Below are 21,512 nucleotides of genomic sequence, written 5' to 3' on the forward strand. Positions count from 1 at the left end.
TGTGTCTACTGATAGCTTCGCTCCTAGGTTTCGTTGCCATCAGCTCTGGGTCCAGTGGCTTCCTCTGTATGTCCTCTCCAAGCTCCTCCAGGGCTTTTCTCTCTGAGCTCTCTGTGCTTTTTCTGTCCTTTATCCTCTCTTAAAGACTCCAATAAAAGGATTAAGACCCACCCTAAATTGGGGGGGTTGCATCTGTGTTGGGACAACCTAACCGAAAGCTCCCGCCCACAACAGGTCTGCACCCACAGCAATGGATTAAAAGAACATGGCCTTTTCTCGGGTACATAACAGCTCCAAACCAGCACAGCTTTCTAGTATCTTTTTGTTCTATCCTTTCTAGACAGCTCTGCTTTTGGAATTCTTAAGGTTGCTTTTTTACAGCTTTTCTATTTCCTTCTGTAGTTGTCAGCTTTTATTTCTTGCTGTCAGTTTTTCTGTAGAGTGATGAACAGCGTATCCTTTCCCTCTTCATTTGCTGTGGCCTTGGAAGCCAGGAAGCAAAGCTTGGTTGGAATTTATATAAAGTGAGAATCAGTTGACCCTGAGGAGGTGAAGGTTTCTTTGGGGGCCCTTCCTTGAGAAGCTCTTGGCACTTGAAGACTGTGAACATTGTCACTTGCATCATGACAGCGACAGTTTTGGGACCCATTTCCTGGCCTGTGTCTGACTTTTGAGCATGTTCCTTGAGCATCTGCCTCTGTATCTCTGCCCTGCATTGGGGCAGGGGAGTACTTTGTTTTATGAAGAGGTATTGACCGGGAGCAATCCCAGATGTGGCTAATGCTTACAAGTTTGTGTCACTGTCTTCTGAGTGACCATGCACTTAAGCCATAAAGATACTAAAACAGGTGTTTGGGGCCAGAGAGAATTTTGCAGTGCAGTACTGAAGAAAAAGAAAGATCACGGAAACATTTCTGTCAAACTAGACTCTTAAAAAATCTTAGTGAAGTCTTTCAAACATACTGAAAAGTAAAAGTAAAATAAAAGTTTCCCAACACCCTGTTTTAACAAAAATTACCCTGTTGCCTTATTTGCTTCATATGTAAAATATGATACTATATTAACAAAACTAATTAGAAGTCTCCTCTCTGCCTTTCTCAGATCCTATCTGTTCTAGTTTGCTAGCTGCCAGGATGCAATATACCAGAAACAGAATGGCTTTTAAAAAGGGGAATTTAATAAGTTGCTAGTTTACAGTTCTAAGGCCAAGAAAATGTTCCAGTTACAACAAGTCTATAGAAATGTCCAATCAAAGGTATCCAGGGAAAGATACCTTGGTTCAAGAAGGCTAATGAAGTTCAGAGTTTCTCTCTCAAGTGAGAAGGCCCATGGTGAACACGGTCAGGGTTCCTTTCTCAGCTAGAAGGGCACATGGTGAGCATGGTGTCATCTGCTAGCTTCTTCTCCTGGCTTCCTGTTTTATGAAGCTCCCGGGGAGGCATTTTCCTTCTTCATCTCCAAAGTGCTGGCTAATGGACTCTCTGCTTCATGGTGCCGCAGCATTCTCTGCTCTCTCTGAATCTCTCATTCTCCAAAATGTTTCCTCTTTTATAGGACTCAGAAACTTATCAAGACCCACCCAAATGGGTGGAGACATGTCATCACCTAATCCAGTTTAACAACCACTCTTGACTAAATCACATCATCCAGAGACACCTCTGTTTACAGTTTCAAACATACAGTATTGAATAGGGATTATTCTACCTTTACAAAATGGGATTTAGATTAAAACATGGCTTTTCTAGGGCACATACATCCTTTCAGACCAGCACACTATCCTATTCCCTTCTCTCCAAAGGCTAGCTCTGTCCTGAACATGGTGTTTTTTTTTACTTTCATGCATGTTTTTATTCTTTCAACATATATATTTTTTATCCATCAATAATACTTAGAATTTTTTTCTTGTGGTAAAGTGCACTAACAAAATTGACCATTTTTAAAGTGCCCAGTTTGGTGGCATTAAGTATATTCACAATGATTTTATGCAACCATATAGCTTCTTTTGTGTAGTTTTGAACTTCATATATATATTACAGTGCTGTGAGTGTTGGTGTTTAATTTGCTTTTCTCAGTCAATAATATATTTGTGAGATGTATCCATCTGATTCTAGTTCATTCGTTTTTTTAGTCCTATAGAACATGGAGTGAAATTTGGCCCTCCACCCTTTCTTGTAAATAAAGTTTTATTGGAACACAACCATGGCCGTTACTTACCTATTGTTTATGGCTGCTTTGCTCTGCAACAGCAGAATTGAGTAATTGCAACAGACAGAATGACTAATAAAACCTAAAATATTTACTGTCTGGCCCTTTACAGAAAAAGTTTGCAGACCTCTGCTTTAAAGTATTCTATTGTAATAATAAAACACACTGTCTTTTCTCTTGTGGCTAGACATTTGGGTTCTTACTAATTAAAAAAAAAATTGCAACGTGCTTGAGTAAGCATTTTTGTCTGTTTGCTTGTACACTTGTTCAGGTCTCCCTCTAGAGTAAGTACTGCGTCGTGGGGCCACATGCATCTTAAACTTGATTAGATATCATCAAATTGGTCTGCAAGGTGTACCTACCAGTTTGCACTCCCACTAGTAGTTCTCCCTGTCCTTGCCAATGGCCCCAATATACCAAGACCTTGAGTTGGGCGCTTCATATGCTCATCAAGTGGCATCTCATTACTGGTGAAATTTAAAACATTTTTCAAATGTTTGTTGACCATTTGCCATGCATCTTACGTGAGTTGCCTCTTTACATCTTTTGCCCATTTTTCTATTTTTCTTTTGGCTTGTGAGAGTTCTTTATGTATCCTGGCTTCTAGTCCTTTGTTGGTGATATACACTGAAACCAGTCTGTGTTTGGATCTCCAATCCATCTGGATTCTTTATCCGAGATGTCTTGCTGTGTGATTAATCTTGAAAAAACACACACACACATATATAAACATACATACATACATATACATACACTCATGATATTTTCTTCTTGGGAAAGTTTGTAAGGTTGAGAGTTTAAGGCTGAAGGAAAAATGAGTACCCAATAGCAGCCTCAGTACAGTGTTCACTCAAGTTTCCTCCCACCATCTTGAAGCAATTAAAATGCCTTCTTGAGGCTGTCACTTTGACTGTGCTGATTGTTAATGACGCTTTGGCTGTGTAGACCTGACTCAAGAGGTCCATGGTGGTCACCACGGTGGGATGTTAATGGCAGAAGGGTTTGGAGGGCTGCCTTGGACAGGAAACAAACATGATTTGTGGTTTTGGGTTTCACCATTCAAGGTTTGGCTAAAGTCAGACCTTGGTTTCAGCTGGATCAAGTTGAGCTTTTCTCTAAGCCATGGCAATTTAAATAATTAAAACTTCTATTTTCAGGCCAGGCTACTTTTGTTTGACTTTACGCTGGTCCAGCATCCTTAAAACGGAGAGGACTGTGGTCCTCTGTGAAGTTTACAAAGTCCTTGCAGCCCTGACCTCTGTGTGTCTCACCAGGCACTCAATGAAATGTATGGGGAAGACCTATTACAAATGCCACCTTGCAGTTGAGAGACTCCAGAGCTGACTTGCTTCTGATCCCGTAGCCAGCTTCCGTGTTGGGCCGGTGTGCCAGTCTGATGCTTTTCCCACCACTTCATGTAGGCTCATTACCTGAGGTCCGGTATGCCCTCTCTTCATCATCCTCATAGCTCCTTGAGAGAGGGCTAGGCTCTGTGGAACCAAGGCAGACATAATGAGGAGCAGGGGATGGGAGGAGAGGTAGTGAGTCAAACATCCCCTGAACCTGGGCTATGTGTCAGACTCTGCACTGTACCTTTTCTCACATGGCATCTCATTTGAGTCTCAAATTAATGCTGTGATTAGCAGGGTCAGCTTTGTGGACCTATGACCAGTACAGTCAGCAGAGCCCCAGGTTTACCTTAGAAGGGCCCCACACTTGTTTTTTATGCTCTTTTGCTGCCATCTTGAATTTTTTAAGAATTAATTTTTGAACAGTGAACCCCATATTTTCTCTTTATGCGCTGGAACCCACAAATTATGTAGCTGGTCCTGCCCACAGATAAAGAACCCAAGGCTCAGAGATTTGACATAATTTGCCCAAGATTGCATAGCTAATAAGTGGCAAAGCTGGGATTGGAGCACTTTCCACTTTGTATCTTCATTGATTGAGAACAGAGCCCTGGAATGAGCCTTGTCTGAAATGCACCACAAGGAATAGGGAAGCAAGGTAAATAAGTGTTCGTGTGGCAATTGACTTCTAGATCATTAAGTAGTTTTATGTTGACCTTACCCAGGGCAGTTACTACCCTTTTCCTTGGGGGCTAGAGGAGCATATCTGTCATTTCTTTTAATATCCCTGAAAGTACCTAGACCAGGGAGCTCAAATGGGAGCTGCTCAGGAAATAGTCATTGACCTGCTGGGTTAATGGATATCTTTGGTTGCAGAGAAGAAATGAGACCACTGAGTTTACCTTGGTGAGTCATAAAGAGGTGAGGAATTAAGAGCCTGGCCCATAGTTTGGGAACCAAAGTATCCTTCGTTACTCTTGGACCAGGTCATGCCACCAGTCCTTTGGTGGCAGAAGTTCCTGGATTCCCAATCCTGCTACTCTTCCTGACTTTGATTTTCTCTGTGTGTCTTTCAGCTTCTGTTACCAGCCATTCAGCTCTTCACTCCCTCAAGAGAGGGTGCATAAGATTCAGTTTTTGCTCTAGGTTTCTCAGAGGCTGCCAGCCATCATAGGGGTTGACCATTTAGGATGAGGCATTGACCTCTGGCCATGTTGGTATGGTTACATGGCGCCAGCATGGTGACTTGGGAGAAGAACGAACCTTTAAAATGGGGCAAAATAAGTTCTGTCCTGTCCAGGCCAATCTTCCAGTGTGGGGCTTGGGTCCGCCGTGTTAGAAGGTGAGCCTACTGCTTCCTGAGCTGGTCGCACCCTGGGTGTCCAGAGAGATGCTCTGACCTCCTTGGTAATTTGCTGTTTCCCTTCACAGCCGCAAACCCCCTACTTTGCTCCACCGCCCGCTATCACTGCAAGAATGGCCTCTGCATTGACAAGAGCTTCATCTGTGATGGGCAAAATAACTGTCAAGACAACAGTGATGAGGAAAGCTGTGAAAGTTCTCAAGGTAGGAGCCTCTCATGCTCTCAAACCTAATTGCTCAAGAAGCATGATGTGTGCATCCCTCTCTCAGATGTTTAGAAGAGATGCATGGATGGATGAATGGATGGATGGTTGGATGGTTGGATGGTTAAATGGAGGGAGGGAGGGAGGGAGGGAGGGAGGGAGGGAGATGGATGTGGAAAAATGTTAAAATGTTAAAAGTTGCTAAATTTGGGTACCCAGATAGGGGGTAATGGAGTTCCCTGTATTGGTTTTGTATTGTTTTTGCAACTGTCTTGAAAATTTGAAATTATTACAAAATAATAAGTTAAAAAAATAATTGCAACACAATACCACAGTATAGCAGAAGAAACCTCTGAAAGGATGAAATAATACGTATAGCCACCACCAAATAAAATGGCCACATGCATTTTCACCCATTACCTTGCAGCCCTTGTACATGTGGGTATCCTTTATGTGGTCTTCACTACACCTATCATTTTGTAGTCTGTGTTTTTCATGTATTAAAAGTCATCTACACCTTCCCTTCATAGTTGTCATTTGCCCCAGCTGCCTTACTTGTTGTGTTGCTATACTGAACTATTGCATGGTTGTGTTGTTGGGGGGCATCTAGGTTGTTTCTTTCCATTGCATTATTTCTTTAGGATAAATTCCACAGGGTGGGAACATCTGCATGATTCACGGCCACACCTTGCCATACTGCTGTTGGAAATTTTTTTTTTTTTCTAATTTACAGTCTACTAGCATTGTCTGCAAAATAACAGCTTTACTGTAATATCACAGATATTTGTTGGTGTTCTATTCTTCTGTTTTTGCTAATTTAGTTGTAGAATGATTGCACCTCAAATGCTTTAATTTTCATTTATCTGAATGAGTAAAGCTGAACATTATCCCCCATGTTTTTGGCTGCTACTTTGTTCCCTTTTGTGTGAATTACTTGCTCATATTAGGGCTCTTGATTTTGGCGCTATTTTGTTGAAGTGGAAGGATGCAGTTGAGAGATAGAAAAATGATCTTTATTAGGAAACCTCGGGAAGACACAGTGGGGTAAGGTTACATATTCCCATGTTAAAACTGATCAGGTACATTTTTATAGTCAATGGCTCTTTTTCAGTAAATATGTGTTTCTTTGGTGGTTAGGAAAAAACACAGAATTAATATTGCGCATCCATCTTAAGGCGTCTTAAAAGGTATATATTTCTAATGTTATAAGCTAGCTTCAACTATATGCAATCTTTATTTTTTTTCCCTTAATACAATATTGCTTGGATTCACTCATATTGTTGTATGATGGTTGAGTTCATTTGTTTTGACTGTTGTTCAGTATTCCGCTGTGTGACTATACCACACTTCATAGAGTTAATAAAACTATAAAAAGAAAAGTAGCAAAATGATAGTTAACTGGCTAGCTATCTGGAGGGAGGTAGAATGGATGTAATGAGTTCTGTGTTAGTAGTTGTAGGTTACTTTTATTTGAGTGGTGTTTATTATGTTATTAAAAGTGAATGGATGGGGCGGGCCACGGTGGCTCAGCAGTCAGAGTCCTCACCTGCCATGCCAGAGACCTGGGTTCGATTCCCAATGCCTGTCCAAGCAAAAAAAAAAAAAAAGTGAATGAATGGTTCGATTCCTGCACCATGCACCCCCCCAAAAAGAAAAGAATGGATAGGGGAGGGTCACAAGGGTAGTTAAGTGGTATAACTTAACTCGCCTGCCATGCGAGAGATCCTGGTTTATTTCCTGGCCCATGAACCTCCACGCCAAAAAAAAAAAAATGGCATGAGTGAATGGATGAACCAATGGGTCATGCATTGACCACTCGTGAAAGTGGGTCACAAACCAAGGATTATAATCATTCTATATCTCTGTGCCTGAGGTCTATAGGAAAGAAAAGGCATAGCATGTCTCAGCGTAGACTTTTCCAAAATGTGTGCAGAGAACAGCTGTGGGAGGTGAGTCTTAGGTAGAATTGGCCTCTCATTGTCCTTTTCTGGAAATTCGCCTTTTTGAGAGTTCTCTCTTCTCTGTGATTCTCAAAGTGTAAATCTCAGACCAGCAGCATCTGTATCACATGGGAACTTGTTGGAAATGCAAATGCTAAGACTCCACCTGAGTGTGGCTGAAACCACCTGTGGGGGTGGGGCCCAGCAATCTGTACTTTTCAAGCCCTCCTGGTGACTCTAACATGCATTAAAATTGGAGAACCACTGTTCCACACCAACTTTGGAAAGGTTTTTAATCTTTCCATTTGCCCAGGAATTTCTGAACTTCTATTACACTCAAGGTAATGCTCACTTTTGTGCAAACCCCAATTTTAATAAAGCAAAACATACCCCAGTTTCCAACCAGTGATAAAAGCCCAATGGTGAACAGAAATCATAAAGTCAAGAAAAATATTAGCATAGACAGGAGAGCTTGAAAAATTTTTTTGTAAATGTTGTTTCTTATGTAGTTTCTTTTGCATTTAAGTATCATAGACTTACTAATGGTGCCCCGAGATGCTCAGCAGAAGGACTCAAGTCTAAAACTTGAAGGTTAAGGAATATGGCCTTAGTGGTTTGGGCAGTGCCACCCCCACTCCCTCCCATGACAGTCCCAGCGTTTAGTTGAAGTAGGTTTTTGCTTGGTCTTAAGACCAAATGTCCCTCTGCAGGTTGATTGAAGTTAATATTTCCAGATCCAGCTCCCTTCTCTCTCTACCTATTCATCTCACATTATAAACATGAGATGTAGGAAAAGTCAGTGTTGGACACACACCTATGAAACCCAACTCCTGATAAATACCATTCTTGGAACACCCTTCCTTGGAATCTTAGTTTTACCTATTCCATACCTAAATGATACCCCCTTAGAAAATGAGCTATGAGTATGCTCTCAGAAAACAAGTTCCATCATTGATTTGGTGACAAGTTTCAACTGCTACCCATATGATAGCCTCCCCACGACATGTCCGTCATGGAAAGGCACAACTTAGCACCCTGAAACTAGAAACTATGTCTTTCTCACCCCTCGAATCTCACTGAACCTTCTTAGCACAGTGCCTTGCACACTGTGAATTCAGTTACTGTTGGTGGCTACAAAAGTTTTCTTTGTAGGATGTTACATGAGCATTAAGTTAAGCTTAATCCATATACTATGTGGTAGTGTACCGTGTATGGGCTAAAGTTATGTGAATTTAAGCTTTTGCCATCTATTAAAATAATAATTTTGAAATTGTAATCATTGTCATAATTATTGGTTAAATAGCATAGATGATGCTGTCACTCCACTCATTGGGAGCATGCCCCAAGTGAGCAGGAGATGGGACGTGCCCCGCTGTCCACTCGGCCAGTGTGCAGTGCCGTGTGCCTCCTACGGTGTGAGCGCCTCCCTGCTCTGAGTGTGAGCCTCACACTTGAGCGTATGATTTTCTCATGTGATGCTGCCCCTAAATGGAAACTGACTGCTAATTTTGGTACTTGAACAAAGGAACAGTGCTGTGGGCTATTGAGAAGCTGAGCTCCGTGCAGTGTCTTTCTGAAGAATTTTAAAGGCATTTATTTTGACTAGACAGAGTATCATCTGATACTGCACAAGATCTGACCCACTGTCACCTTAATAATAATAATATTGGGTCTCACAGTACACTTGGTACTATGCTAAGCATCTTCTGTGCGTGGGCTTATAGTCAAAATATGTCCTGTTTGCTTTTCTGTTGGGCTTACAGCTCTTGAAAAAATGTATCTTTGCTCTCAGTTGATGTGAGGAAAGAAACTTCTACTTTAAAAACATTTATTTTGATGGGGTGGGAAACACTGACCCCAGATAAGAAAGACAGTGCTTTGAAATACTTTTCTTCAATTTGAGTAGGGGATTCAAAAAATCTCCACTTTAGGGACACCAGCTTTGGGTGCACCTGTCCTCCCTCTTTCTCCTTGTCCTGGATTTATTTCCCTTCCATAGCCTTCACCTTTAAAACCAACTACAGACTCTAAGGAATTGGAAATGGGGATGGGATCCTGAAATGCAGTCCTTACTATATCTTCCATTCCACATGGGATATAGTTACAGATTGTCCGCGACTTCTCGCTCAGCGTCAAGCCCCCGGCCAGCGGGTGAGACAATGAGGAGAGACAGAGAGACGCAGACAAATCCGCGCTGGTGAGAAACACAGATCCAAGACACGTAGCAGTTGTAAGCACAGACCTTTACTGGAGCTAAGCTTGCATTCTCTGTTACAGGTTCCGCGCGGGCGAAATATCCCGCGGGGGAACAACCTCTATGCGGCCGTCAGGTACGGCTCCCTGTGGGTCGTCTCCCCCCACCCTGTCCGGGTAACCTCTTATATACTGTGCCCAAACCCAATAGGTTAGTGCCACGTATACAGAGGTGATTGGAAGATAGGGTTGGTGGGCGCGTGCGTCATACGCGGAAACAGGATGCAGGCGCCATCTTGACTCACTCGATGGGCGGGGGGAACTCTAGAGCAGGCTGCGGCGCGTCCACTAGGCCTGACCCGGGAGGCGGCTCTCCACATCTCCCCCTTTTTTATTATTTTTGGTCCGTAGACCCTTTCTTAGACCCAGTGTCTCCATTGATGAGTGAGCTCCCGTGAGCTTGATTAGCCCACTACTTGTTTTGGTGCTTTGGGGAGTCTGGACTAGGCTTGCTAGGCACCAACCAGAATGCCTCCTCATATAGAGACCGGAGAGCCCGTGAACTGGAAACAACGTGACTCTCCCTGCAGTGCTTCGCCTCGCAACTGGGCTAAGCGGGGCTCAGGAGAGCGGCAACCAGAGTCGAGAGTGTCACTAGATGTCTCTGTGCAATGGCCGGAGTCTAGTCTGGCCAGGACCGTGACTCTGCCTTAGAGATCATCCTTTAGACAAAAATTATGACTTCTGGTGCCGCCTTTTACACCCGGGACACGGCCATGGGCTTTGCAGCAGATCCTGTTTTCGAGCGCCCCGCCCTGAGTGGCCGGGATGGACCGTCCGGTGAGGGGGAGGACCGGGCAGCGGGACGGTCGTTGCCAGGAGCATCAGGGGCGAGTGACATAGCCAACATGGTAGTGACACGTAATTGCTGCTGTGTCTGGAACAAGCGTTCTAACAAACATTTAACAGTGACTAAACCCACTAATAGTCCCACTGCCACGAGGATCCAAGTAGTCAAATTGGGCCAAGAGAACCATGAGGTGACTCGGTTCCACAGACTTTGTACAGTCTCGCCCAGTTTGGAAAGGTCGAAGGCAACGGGGGTTATTAAAACTGGTCCCCCTTCTAAACAATCGAAGGGTGACCGGCGTTTTCGTTGCTATCTCGTCAGTCGCCGCCGTCATCAGCAGAGTTGGAGACCGGATCTGGTGGCTCTGGTTGGAGGCTTATCAATTTTCTGGGCAACAGTTCCTTGGCGTCCTCGGGCGACGTCACGGTTCTCACCAGTCTTTCCGGAACCCACACTGGTTGACGTCCTGGTTCCTAGGGAAAAACACAAACAGAGCCTCTGGCCCAGCTGAGCACTGGGTCAGGGCCTTGCCATTGTCCTGACAGGACATCCTTCCAACGGACTAGACCTCTATGTGGAGGACTCGGAGTAGTGTGCTGAAGAGCAGGTGTCATTCCTAGTGAATTTTCATTTAAAAAATTATATGTAAATAAGGCTACAGACAGTTGAGCCTTCGGGGACAGGCCGTGGCCTATTCCTCTAATGGTTTCCTCCGCCTTGCTGAGACTGAACCATAACCTGGGCAAAGCCTGTGAAATCCGAATCTACAATGCCTGGTATAACTGTTAGTCCTTTCAGGGCTGTGGATGCTCTCCCTAATATGAGCCCAACAGTCTTCGTTGGTAAGGGCCCTTTAAAGGAGGTCCCCACCAATTGGACTCCCATGGAGGGGGTCAGTACAAGCCTGGAGGTGGCACAGAGGTCCAGTCCTGCTGATCCAGGGGATGCGCGAATTTGGACGGGTGTTGTGTCGCCGGATGGCATGCAGGGGGGTCCTGTTCAGGGCGGCCAGAAAGGCGCACACCCTGCGCATTGAAGGCTGACCTACAGTCTTCTGCGCGATGGGGTCCCTTGTGGCAACGGCCACATAGCCTGGTTGCCGCATATGGTCTACCAAACTGTTGAGTGGCAGGTGGTTGGCCTTTATTGGGACAGTTTCTCTTAATGTGTCCCAACTGGCCACAATGATAACATCCTCTTGGCTTTGTTCCTAGGTCTTTGGATTTCTTTGCAGCTACTTGTAAGGAGCTGGCTAGCATGGCAGCTAGACCTGCATTAGTTAACGGGCTACCAGCATCTCTGCAGAGCCGAACCCATTCCGTCAGGTTTTTTCCTCTGTTTTGTGCTAGGATAACTTTACATTCCTTGTTGCACTGCTCAAATATCATTTGTTTAACTACAGTCTCTGCCACTCCTGGATCTGAGAAAATTCTCTCAGCCGCAGTTTGCATTTTGGCTACAAAATCCACGAAGGGTTCTGTGGGGCCCTGATGTATGTTGCTGAGTGAGGCTTGAGCCTCTCCCTCACCTGTCAGCTTTTTCCAGGCTCCTACGAAACAACGGAAAATCTGGGCGTAGACTTCTTGAGGGAACCCTGTTTGATTCTGGGAGTGGGCACCTTTCCCCAATAGCATATCTGCATTCCACCCGCCACGTCTCCCCGCTGCGTTTTTTGCGGCTTGTTCCTCAGCTAGCTCCTCAAACCATGCTTTCCAATCTATATATCGGCCCTGTGGTAAACAAGCACGGGCCAGCTGAAAAATATCTGCGGGTGTATGATTCAGGGCGGAAAGGTTTTCAACCATATTCAGGGTAAAAGGGGCATTGGGGCCATACTGATGGACGGCCTGCCTCAATTCCTTTAAAATTTTGTAATCATATGGCTCATGCTGATTGTTACCTTGGGGATTGATAATAACTGGGTACATTTCTGAGGCTGGCTGTGGCTCAAGTGGTTGGTAACCACCCAGCATGCCAAAAGGTCTAAATGTTGAGAAAGGGGTCCACTTCCAGAAATGTCTCCCTCTGTTACCTGATGACGAAGAGTTCTGAGGGCCTGTGTACTCGGGCGGGGGGCACGGCAGTAACTGCCCCTCCCCCGACCAGCCTGTAAGGGGTTCCGGGTCTCGCAAAGGAGGGCCACTGTAATTACCTGATTCGGCCACCAGAGGGAGCCCGTGGTGAGGGTTTTTGGCGAGATCACCAAAACCATTCACTGGAAGCCGCCGCGCCCCTGCAGCAGGCGCTGGCGGGGCGGAAGGCTGCGTGGGTGAGACAGGGGGCCTCCCCCAATCGATCAGCGGAGGCACGTCTGCACCCTCGGTCTCATCACCATCTGACTCTGAGTCAGAGGTGTCTGAACTAGCGCCAGACTCTGGCGGCTTACAAGTGGGCGGCTCACTTTCACAGGAGCCGTCCGCTAAAAGGGTCTTTAAGGGAGCTAACAAAGGTAAACTTCCGGACTGCCCCATGTTTGCAGTCGGCACTGTACTTTAATCACTCGGAGAGCTCTTCCGAGTCCCCGGGGCTACCTGAAAGCCCACGGGCCTTAACTCTCACGTAATAAGAAGTACTCACCTTCTCGCGGTGATCAGGCGCGGGAAGTCCGCTGCGAACTCAAGAAGCACGTCCTCACCAGCTCGGGGAAAGGCAGCAGAAGGGTTCCCCGTACGGGCCACCACTTGTCCGCGACTTCTCGCTCAGCGTCAAGCCCCCGGCCGGCGGGTGAGACAATGAGGAGAGACAGAGAGACGCAGACAAATCCGCGCTGGTGAGAAACACAGATCCAAGACACGTAGCAGTTGTAAGCACAGACCTTTACTGGAGCTAAGCTTGCATTCTCTGTTACAGGTTCCGCGCGGGCGAAATATCCCGCGGGGGAACAACCTCTATGCGGCCGTCAGGTACGGCTCCCTGTGGGTCGTCTCCCCCCACCCTGTCCGGGTAACCTCTTATATACTGTGCCCAAACCCAATAGGTTAGTGCCACGTATACAGAGGTGATTGGAAGATAGGGTTGGTGGGCGCGTGCGTCATACGCGGAAACAGGATGCGGGCGCCATCTTGACTCACTCGATGGGCGGGGGGACCTCTAGAGCAGGCTGCGGCGCGTCCACTAGGCCTGACCCGGGAGGCGGCTCTCCACAACAGATCAAGGAGCACTACTGTGGATTTGAATTTTACTTGGAAGTTCATTGATTTGAAACATAATATGTTTGGCAGATTATTCCCTATAATTAGTGTCTTTGGAACAGTCTTTGGCATGGCTGTTGCTGAGGAACTCTCCATGGGTAGACATGTCTAAGAGTTAATATTTCCTGCCATGCATGTGTCTGGTGTGCCCAGTGCTTGGGTGGCTTTGAAAAATGTTGGGTTCAACCCTGGTTCAACAGGTAGCTTCTTTCTAAGTTTGGATAAATGACCAAATGTGATAGGCACACTTTGAGGTGGCCCTGAATGAACCCTGCCTCCTGATATTTACACCCTTGTGTAATCTCCTCCCCTTGAGTGTGGGCTGGACCTAGTGACTCGATTCTAAAGAACAGAATATAACAAAAATGATGGAGTCTCAATTCCAAGATTAATTTACAGAAGATGCTGTTGTCCATCTTGCTTGCTCTTTGGCTTGTTCCCTTTGATGGAAGCCAACTGCCATGTTATGGGCTGCCCTGTAAAGAGACCCATGTGGCAGGGAACTTAAGGAAACTGACCAACCACCAGTGATGGACCTTGGCCGGCCAGCAGCCCCATGAGTGAGCTTGGAAGCGGGCCCTCCCCTGGTTAAGCCTTGAGATAACACTTTGTAAGAAACCTTGAGTCATTGCTAAGCCACTGGTGGATTCCCAACCCACAGAAACTATGAGATAATACATATTCTTTAAGTCTCTCACTTCTGGAGTAATTTGTTTCACAGCAATAGATAACTAATAGACTGAATATCTTGAGTGGGCCCTCAGTTCTTGTTGCCCTAGTCACAGAGAGCTTATGGAGACTCAGGTGATGTTGATGGGGTTAAAACTCCAGGAGAAAATTAAGAAGGGCATTTAGAATAGCTTATATTTTAAGCACCAAGTACATGCCTTCCTAAGCAGTTTACTTGTGTTTTCCTATTTAATCCTCACAAAATCTACATGAGATTAGGTGCTCTTATCATCCCCATTTTCTACACGAGGAACCCCAGGAATACAGAACTTGTTGCTTGGCCAAGGACACACGGCTGGTGTGAGGCGGAGCCAGGGCAGGAACTGAGGTTGTCCTATGTACACACTAGTGTTGATGATACTGCCACCTGGTTACGACGAACCTGGGACCAAGAATTCCAGGTGTTCAGTCCAACTCTTGGTTTCTTGAGCTCCTGGGGGGTCGTTGAGTAGGAAGATTGGCTATTTTCCCTCTCTTTGTGCTCAGGTTTTCCTTTTACTAAACAAGAATAGTGATGCCTGCCCCCTTTACTGCCTCATGGGGAATGCTGGGGAGTTAAGCTCTTGTGAAGAATCCACCAACGCCAAGACAGTTAATTAAGTATTTTGGCAATTGGTTTGCAGTTTCTTTATTTTGCTTGCTGTATCCCAGTGATTAGGCGCGATGAGAACTTGGAAAGTTCGCCATGAGGTTCGGCATTTTGCCAAAAGTTAAGTGACAGCTTTGTTCTGTTGCTGCAGAATTGTGTGTGTGTGTGTGTGTGTATTGTCTTTTATTTTTTATTGTGGTAACATAGATACAACATACAATTTTCTGTTTAGCCACTTTCAAGTGTACAGTTCATTCGTATTAATTCCATCCACATTATTGTGCTACCATCACCACCATCCATTGCCAAAACTTTCCTATCACCACAAACAGAAGCTCTGTACCCCGTAAACATTAAGCCCCTCTTGCCCTGATCTGCTCCTGTGTTGACCTGTAATCTGCTTTCTGTCTCTGTGAATTGGAAGTTCTAGTTATTTCATATGAATGAAATCATAATCGTACCATGTTTGTCCTTTTGTGTCTGGCTTATTTCACTTAACATGATGCTTTCAAGGTTCATCCGTGTTGTGTCATGTGTCAGAACTTCAGTCCTTTTTATGACTTAATGATATCCCATTGTATGCATATGCCACATTTTGTTTATCCATTCATCTGTTGGTGGGTACTTGAGTTGTTTCCATTCCTCCTTTTTGCATATCGTGAATAATGTTGTTATGATATGCGTGTAGTTTTCACGCTGGGATTTTTGTGAGTGGATGGGTAATGGGGCATCCCCCATGTGCCTGACCCAGTACTGTGTGTGAGGAATGCAGAAGTGGTCCTTGCCCCTGAGTGTGAAGCCTCACTTGGGCAGGACACTGACATGAACCATAGGCTCAGTGCAGCGGAGTTACCAACAAGGGGATGTGAAACTGCCAGAGAGTAATCAGTCTGGGAAAGCAAAGTGAGAGGAGGATCCCAGGGAATTGTAGGAAACTGAGAAAGAGTTCTTTGGGTGGGGGAGAAGTACTGTCATCCCTGCGGTTTGGGGATTAATAGATTCTTGTTCTCAGTTCTTCACTCCCTCCCTGTGCCCTGAGACCTGGCAGAGTGACCTAAGTCAGTTCCCCTGCCACGTGGATTCTGGGCTTCCGTTGGTCAAGGAAATGTCAACAGACGTGATGAGAACGGAGGCTTCCAGTGTGCTCGTGTTGTTGAACTTGGTCCCTTGCATTCTGGTTGTCTGCCAGGAGAGCAAGGAGAATGTGCCACAACTTGGGACCATTCTCAGCTGAGGCCAGCAGAGCTGCAGTCAACCTGCAGACCCGTGAACAAGAAAATAAGTTTTTGCTGTTATTTAAGCCACTGAGATTTGAGGTATGTTTAGTTATGTAGCAAAAAGCTGACTAGTACTGGACCCAAGAAATGACTGTGTGCATCTAGCAGGTGTTTACTGGTTGCTGTTATTTACGAGGCATTGTGCTCAGTAGGGACAGGGACACACCGACTTTGATGAAATTTTATGATAATACTGAGAGCAAGATACAGTTCTGTGTGGCTGACAAAGGAAAGAATGCTGACAATTAAATTAGGGTACACTGTTGATTTTAAGATGTAGTCCAATTTCAAAAATGTTGAACAGAATTGGAGAAAGGTCGTAGTAGGGAGCAAGACCAGTGTGGCCACTGCCCTGATGGAGCATGTGGGAAAAATAGGTATGAAGTTGGTCACGAGTGTGAATGATGTGTTGAAAAGGCCCATGTAGGATGCTCTGGAGGTGACCTAGGCTACTCAAGGTCTTCTTAAAAAATGATGCTAAAAGAGACCAGAAGGATAAGCAGTTAAATGGGCAGGGGAGGATGGGGGAATGGATGAGGGTAAGAGGTGGGGCCAAGAGAAGGATCCTTCCAGGCAGAAGTAACAGTGAGGGGAGATCCAGAGGTAGGGAACAGTGTGGTGCGTTTTAGGAACCCAAAGATCTAAATGGTTGTACTGTGATGGACAGGAAGAGAATAGCCTAGAAAGAAAGTGGCGAGGCCAGTGGTGGCCTGCCTGTGGTTCCTGGCCAACCTCGGTAAGGATTTTGGACCTTCTCTTACAGGAAGTGGGAAGTCATGGATGAGACACATGAAAACAAGGTGGCAGTGGGGATAGACAGAGAGATGGTGGCTTCAGGAAGGATTGGAAGTGCGAATTGCCAAGATTTGAGAAGAAACTGGTTCATGGTGGTGAGGAATAGAAGCCACCCATGGCAGAGCACTGTGGAGACGCTAACTCTGTGAAACTAGAGAATCTGCTATATTATCTCCCAGCTGTGCTTTTTGCCCTGCAGCTCCATGCCCTCCGCTGGCTAGCCCGAGTATTAGATAATAAAAGGAACACTTTTGTTTCATTAGAAGAGACCTCTGTTTTCTGCCACAGAATAGAACCAAGAGACTGAGCAGCCAGAAAATTTCTAGAGAAATTATGGACAGTGGAAGGTATGAGAAGTACTAGTTTCTAGTTTTCTTTTTAAAGTATGGAGGGAAAAGAGCTTTTTATTAAGAAAAATAGTCTCCTGACTTAGGGGATCCATCCAAAAATGTCACAGCCTAGAATTTGGTGGGTAGTCAGAATTTATCACAAAACTGTTAGGCACTTAGCAATTTCACGAGCTTCTTTGGGGAGACCCTAGGAAAGAATCATCACCCTTAAAGGATTCATTTAGCTTTACTTAGAGTAAAACTGCTGGAGGTGTGTTTAACAGGAGAGATGCAGAAGCCTTTTTTTCTACTTTTAATTTAAGAGTTTAAAAGCACAGTTGAGCTGGGAGAGGCAGAAATGGTGCCAACTTCAGCCTGAAAAATAGAAGGAGGTTACAAGACGTTGATTGCTGCCTTTCTCTGCCTGTTGAGCTTTCTTCTTGGTAATTGAGTGTTTGCATCACGAAAGTTTCTTTTCCGTTAACTGCTGCATTATAGAAATTTTCTATAATGTCCTTCTTTTAGAAGCAAGTTGGGATGATTCTGCACTCATTCACGACAGTAACTGCTTCCTGGTTTCTTAGCCACTGTGATACTCTTCAAGGATGCCTCTTTGGTCTCATCTGATCCTGCCTGTCTTAGTTTTCTGGCTACTAAAATAATGGTAATTTACTGGCTCGCCATTTTGAGGCTCGGAGAAATGGAAAATCTAGGCATCAGAAAGGAGATGCTTTGTCCCTGAAGACTGTGGCATTCTAAGGCTGGCTGTGGCCGTCCTTGGGCCTTGGCTCTTTTGCCATGTGGCAACGCACATAGTGGCATCTCCTTTATCTTCTGGGTTCCCTTGTGACTTCCAGCTTCTGGCTGCTCCCTGTGGTTCCTCTCTCCACCTGACCTTCCCTCTGCTGATAAAGGGCTCTGGTAACGAGGAATAAAGGCCAGCCTGACTCAGGTGGGGCACAGCTTGACTGAAGTAACGTCTTCACTCTGTGTCCACACCCACCAGAAGGCAACCCAAGACCAGGGACGCGTCCATACTGGGGTACACAGTTCAGTCCACCACACTGCCTCTCTGTCTTGTACGTGCTCCCCTCCTCTTCTTTCTCCTGCTCCCTGCCTCCAGCCTTCCTTCTCCCTGGCGTGCAGTGGGGCCCAACCTGGACATCTGGCAGAGCATGTCTCCTGAGCTAGATGGACCAGGTTTTAGGGTCATGGGATCGAGTCTAAGCCCCTGCTCTCTGGAGGTCGGCACTGCAGGTTTTCTGAACCCTGAGAGTCCTGTGTTGTTTTATGTGAGGATGCAGGGACATTTATCTGTCCATGGATTGCTGGTGGCCCTCGGCTCCCCCTAGCCCCCAAACACATACTAGTAACATCTTTTTACTCTCTTGACTCCTAAAGTTCATTCATATACAAGCCTTTAGTGCTTGCTGTCACCTAGCCTGACCGAGGTATTAGAAGGAAATCAAAGCTAGATAAGATTAAAGTTGCTCACGGTCTTGTGAGGGGGAAACATAATACCCTACAGATAATTACCCTAAAGTGTGATAAATGCTGTAATAAAGGAATGAGCTGCTCTCAGTAGGCTCCTGGGGCCATGCAGGGAATTGCCGTTTTTCCTAGGGGAATATGGAAGGGATTCAGAGAAATGAAACTCTCTGGCCAGTCTTTAAGGAGACATAAAAATGTACCCAGAAACAAGTGGGGGGCTGGGCATCTAGCCAGAAATCATAACATATTCAAAGACAGAGAGATTGCTAGAGATAAGGGGATTGCTGGCGATAAAGGCGCTTGTGGAGGGAGAAATGAAGCTGTAAGCGAGGGTGGGAGCTGCCTTGTCGAGGCCCATCCCTCCAGCTTCAGTTGCAAGGAGGGGCCAGAGGAGGGAAGCCAGGAGAAATGAGATGCTCAGCCCTGGGAAGGGAAATCACAGGAGGGGATGGTTATTGTAGCATACTGGAGGAGTTCCGATTATTCATGGGTCTTATTGAGCTGTGCTAACCTCCCGACAGGGGAATTCTCATTGAGATTTTAGGGATAGTGTAGACGAGGCTATAGAATAATAGATCCTGTGAATTCCCCTGTATGTGAATTGTTTGGAGGATTTCCCTCCTTCTCTGGTGGCTTGAAAATCCTTCTTGCATTATGCAATCCAATGCATCCCTTTTCTTTTTTTATTATCCCTTTTGGCTACTTGGCAGCTTTTCAACCTGTGAAAAGCATAAATATGCTAGAATGTTGCAAAGGTGACAGTTCTTACCATGTTCCCCCAGTGCTCACCTCGCCCCTTTCTCCTTCCATCCTTGTTTCTTTCTGGAAACCCCTGTGATCATTACTCTGATTAATCTTTGGTTCTGGAATACCTCAAAATGATACTTACCAAAGTCTTCCCACCATGAATGCCCTTTCTTTTGATCTCGTGCCCTTTTTAATGTGTGTGCTGCTCAAATTGCATCGGTAGTTCAGCTTTTATTGAATGTCTCCTTTTTGCAGAGCACCCTTTTGTGCTGTGAGAATTCAAAATGATTCCTGGGAGCTGCTCCATTCTCTAGCAACTTAATTTCAGTTGAAGTGGAAGATGGGAAAGATAGGGCAACCACTTTACTTTGTTAACTGGAGACATGTTGTGTTTGAAAGTATACATAAATTCACCATGTGCCCAAGGTATATTATATATGCTATTATATTGTGATTATACTATGGCTAATAATTACCTATATTATATTATAGTTATTAGTTTTTAGCTGTCCTGCCTTCAGCTCCTTCCAGACCAGAATTAAACTCTCAGGCTTTGAGAGGGGGCCGCTCTCTACTCTTTAGAGCGGCTCCAAACACCTTGATCAGTGCTGACTGTCCAGAGGTGGGCATTGCACCCAGGGCTAATCAGTTCACAGGCTGGCCTGCAGTACATCAGAATGTTTCTCCCAAACATACACACTCTGGATTTAATTGGTCTTGGAAGGCCGAGCAAATCTGCATGTAGGGATGAGGCAGAGCCAGATGAAAGCTACAGCTGGGAAGGGCAGAATTCATAAGTAGAGGATACTGGTCTGGCCAGAGAAGACATCTGAGAAGCCAGAGGTGGCAGCATTCCAGAGAGAAGTGGAGAGAATGTTTGCTTTTGTCCTGGATGACTTCCCAAGCCCCCACCCTGGTTCCCATGCAGTCCAGTGTCTTTGCCTTTTGTTGAGAATGCCTTTTGCATTCTTATCCTAGCATAGCTTTCCTTTTTGTTTGGACTGACTTGAATTTTATGTTATATGTATTTTACCACGATAAAAGAATGCTATATATTATTGATGAATACAAAATATATATTGAAAGAATAAAAACATGCATGGGAATAAAAATATCAAGTTCAGGACAGTGAATTGCAAACTGTAATCTCTGGAAAGAATGGTCAGTGTTAGAATCATTCACGGAAAACTGAAAGACATACAGTGACTATTTTGTAAAAGTAAGAGGAAATAGGAAGGCAGAGAAAAGGTACAGAAAAGACAGATCTCTGCAAATCTTTTGGAGATCTTTAGGGTCTAGCTTTTAGAATTTCTTTTGTGGTTCTTTCTAACATTAGGTTCTTAATTTGGAAGACTTTGGGTGATCCAGGGGCTCTGCATTAGTTGGATATAGGCTAAGCTACTATAACAAGGAGACCCCATAATGTAATGGCTTAAATAAGATGAAGGTTGTAGTGTAACTAAGTGGCTTAAATAGGATGAAGCCTCTTGCACATAATAACCCAGAGATTAGCTGTCTAGGCCAACTGGAAGCTCTGCTTCTTGACTTAGCGCATGGCTCCGAAAGCTGCTCCACTCGTCACTATTTCTCAGGAAGGGGGAAACGAGGGGAGACCAGGACAAGCAGCTTCATCTTTAAGATGAGCCAAAATTTGCACGTCACTTCTGCTTGTAACCCAGTGACCTAAACATAGTCGTGTGACCACATCTCACTACAAGAGAGGCAGAGAAAGGTTTTCTCCACCAAGATGGGCAGTTGGGTACCCAGTTACAACTCAGGAGTTCCTATCATAAAAAGACAGAAAGGGTACATGGGTGGATACTGGGGGTAATTAGCCACAGGCTCTTTTGAATTGAGCCAGTGACTCAAAGGTCATTTTATGCCAGTAGGATGTCCTGTGGGTTTTTTGTACTGACCACTAACCAGGCCACAGACTTAGAAGAATTGTCTCTGCTCTCTCTATCTGTCATTAATTCAGACAGCCCAAGAGAGAACACTCAGTGCTTGCCTTGCTTTCTTGGGCTCTGTCCTATGAAACTGGTCTGAGCTGGGGCACTCTGCAGTCCCGCAGGGAGAAGCCCCTGTCGTGGGTGCCTCGCATACAGGTGGTAGGGTGACCCCGTCTCCACCCCAGATGTCTCACTCATGAGGTGCTTCACGTATTTGTTGATTCCTTTGCAGGCTCATTTCCTGTACCCCTCTTATAAACCCTCTGAGGGCCACGCTTTTGCCTTTGTTTTGGGGCGTTATCAAGTTTATAGT

General features: G+C 45.3%; 1 protein-coding gene across 4 annotated transcripts in view; it reads left to right on the forward strand.

The window, feature by feature from the left end:
* LDLRAD3 (low density lipoprotein receptor class A domain containing 3) overlaps window positions 1-21,512 on the forward strand; it is a 268,279-nt gene that overhangs the window by 132,803 nt on the left and 113,964 nt on the right. For all 4 annotated transcript variants that reach the window (XM_077114434.1, XM_077114433.1, XM_077114436.1 and 1 more), the window contains one exon: window positions 4,986-5,120. In XM_077114434.1, coding sequence (XP_076970549.1) covers window positions 4,986-5,120 — 135 coding nt within the window. The remainder of the gene's footprint in view (window positions 1-4,985; window positions 5,121-21,512) is intronic.

This window comes from Tamandua tetradactyla, chromosome 8, assembly GCF_023851605.1.
Source record: "Tamandua tetradactyla isolate mTamTet1 chromosome 8, mTamTet1.pri, whole genome shotgun sequence".
NCBI classification, from domain to species: domain Eukaryota; kingdom Metazoa; phylum Chordata; class Mammalia; order Pilosa; family Myrmecophagidae; genus Tamandua; species Tamandua tetradactyla.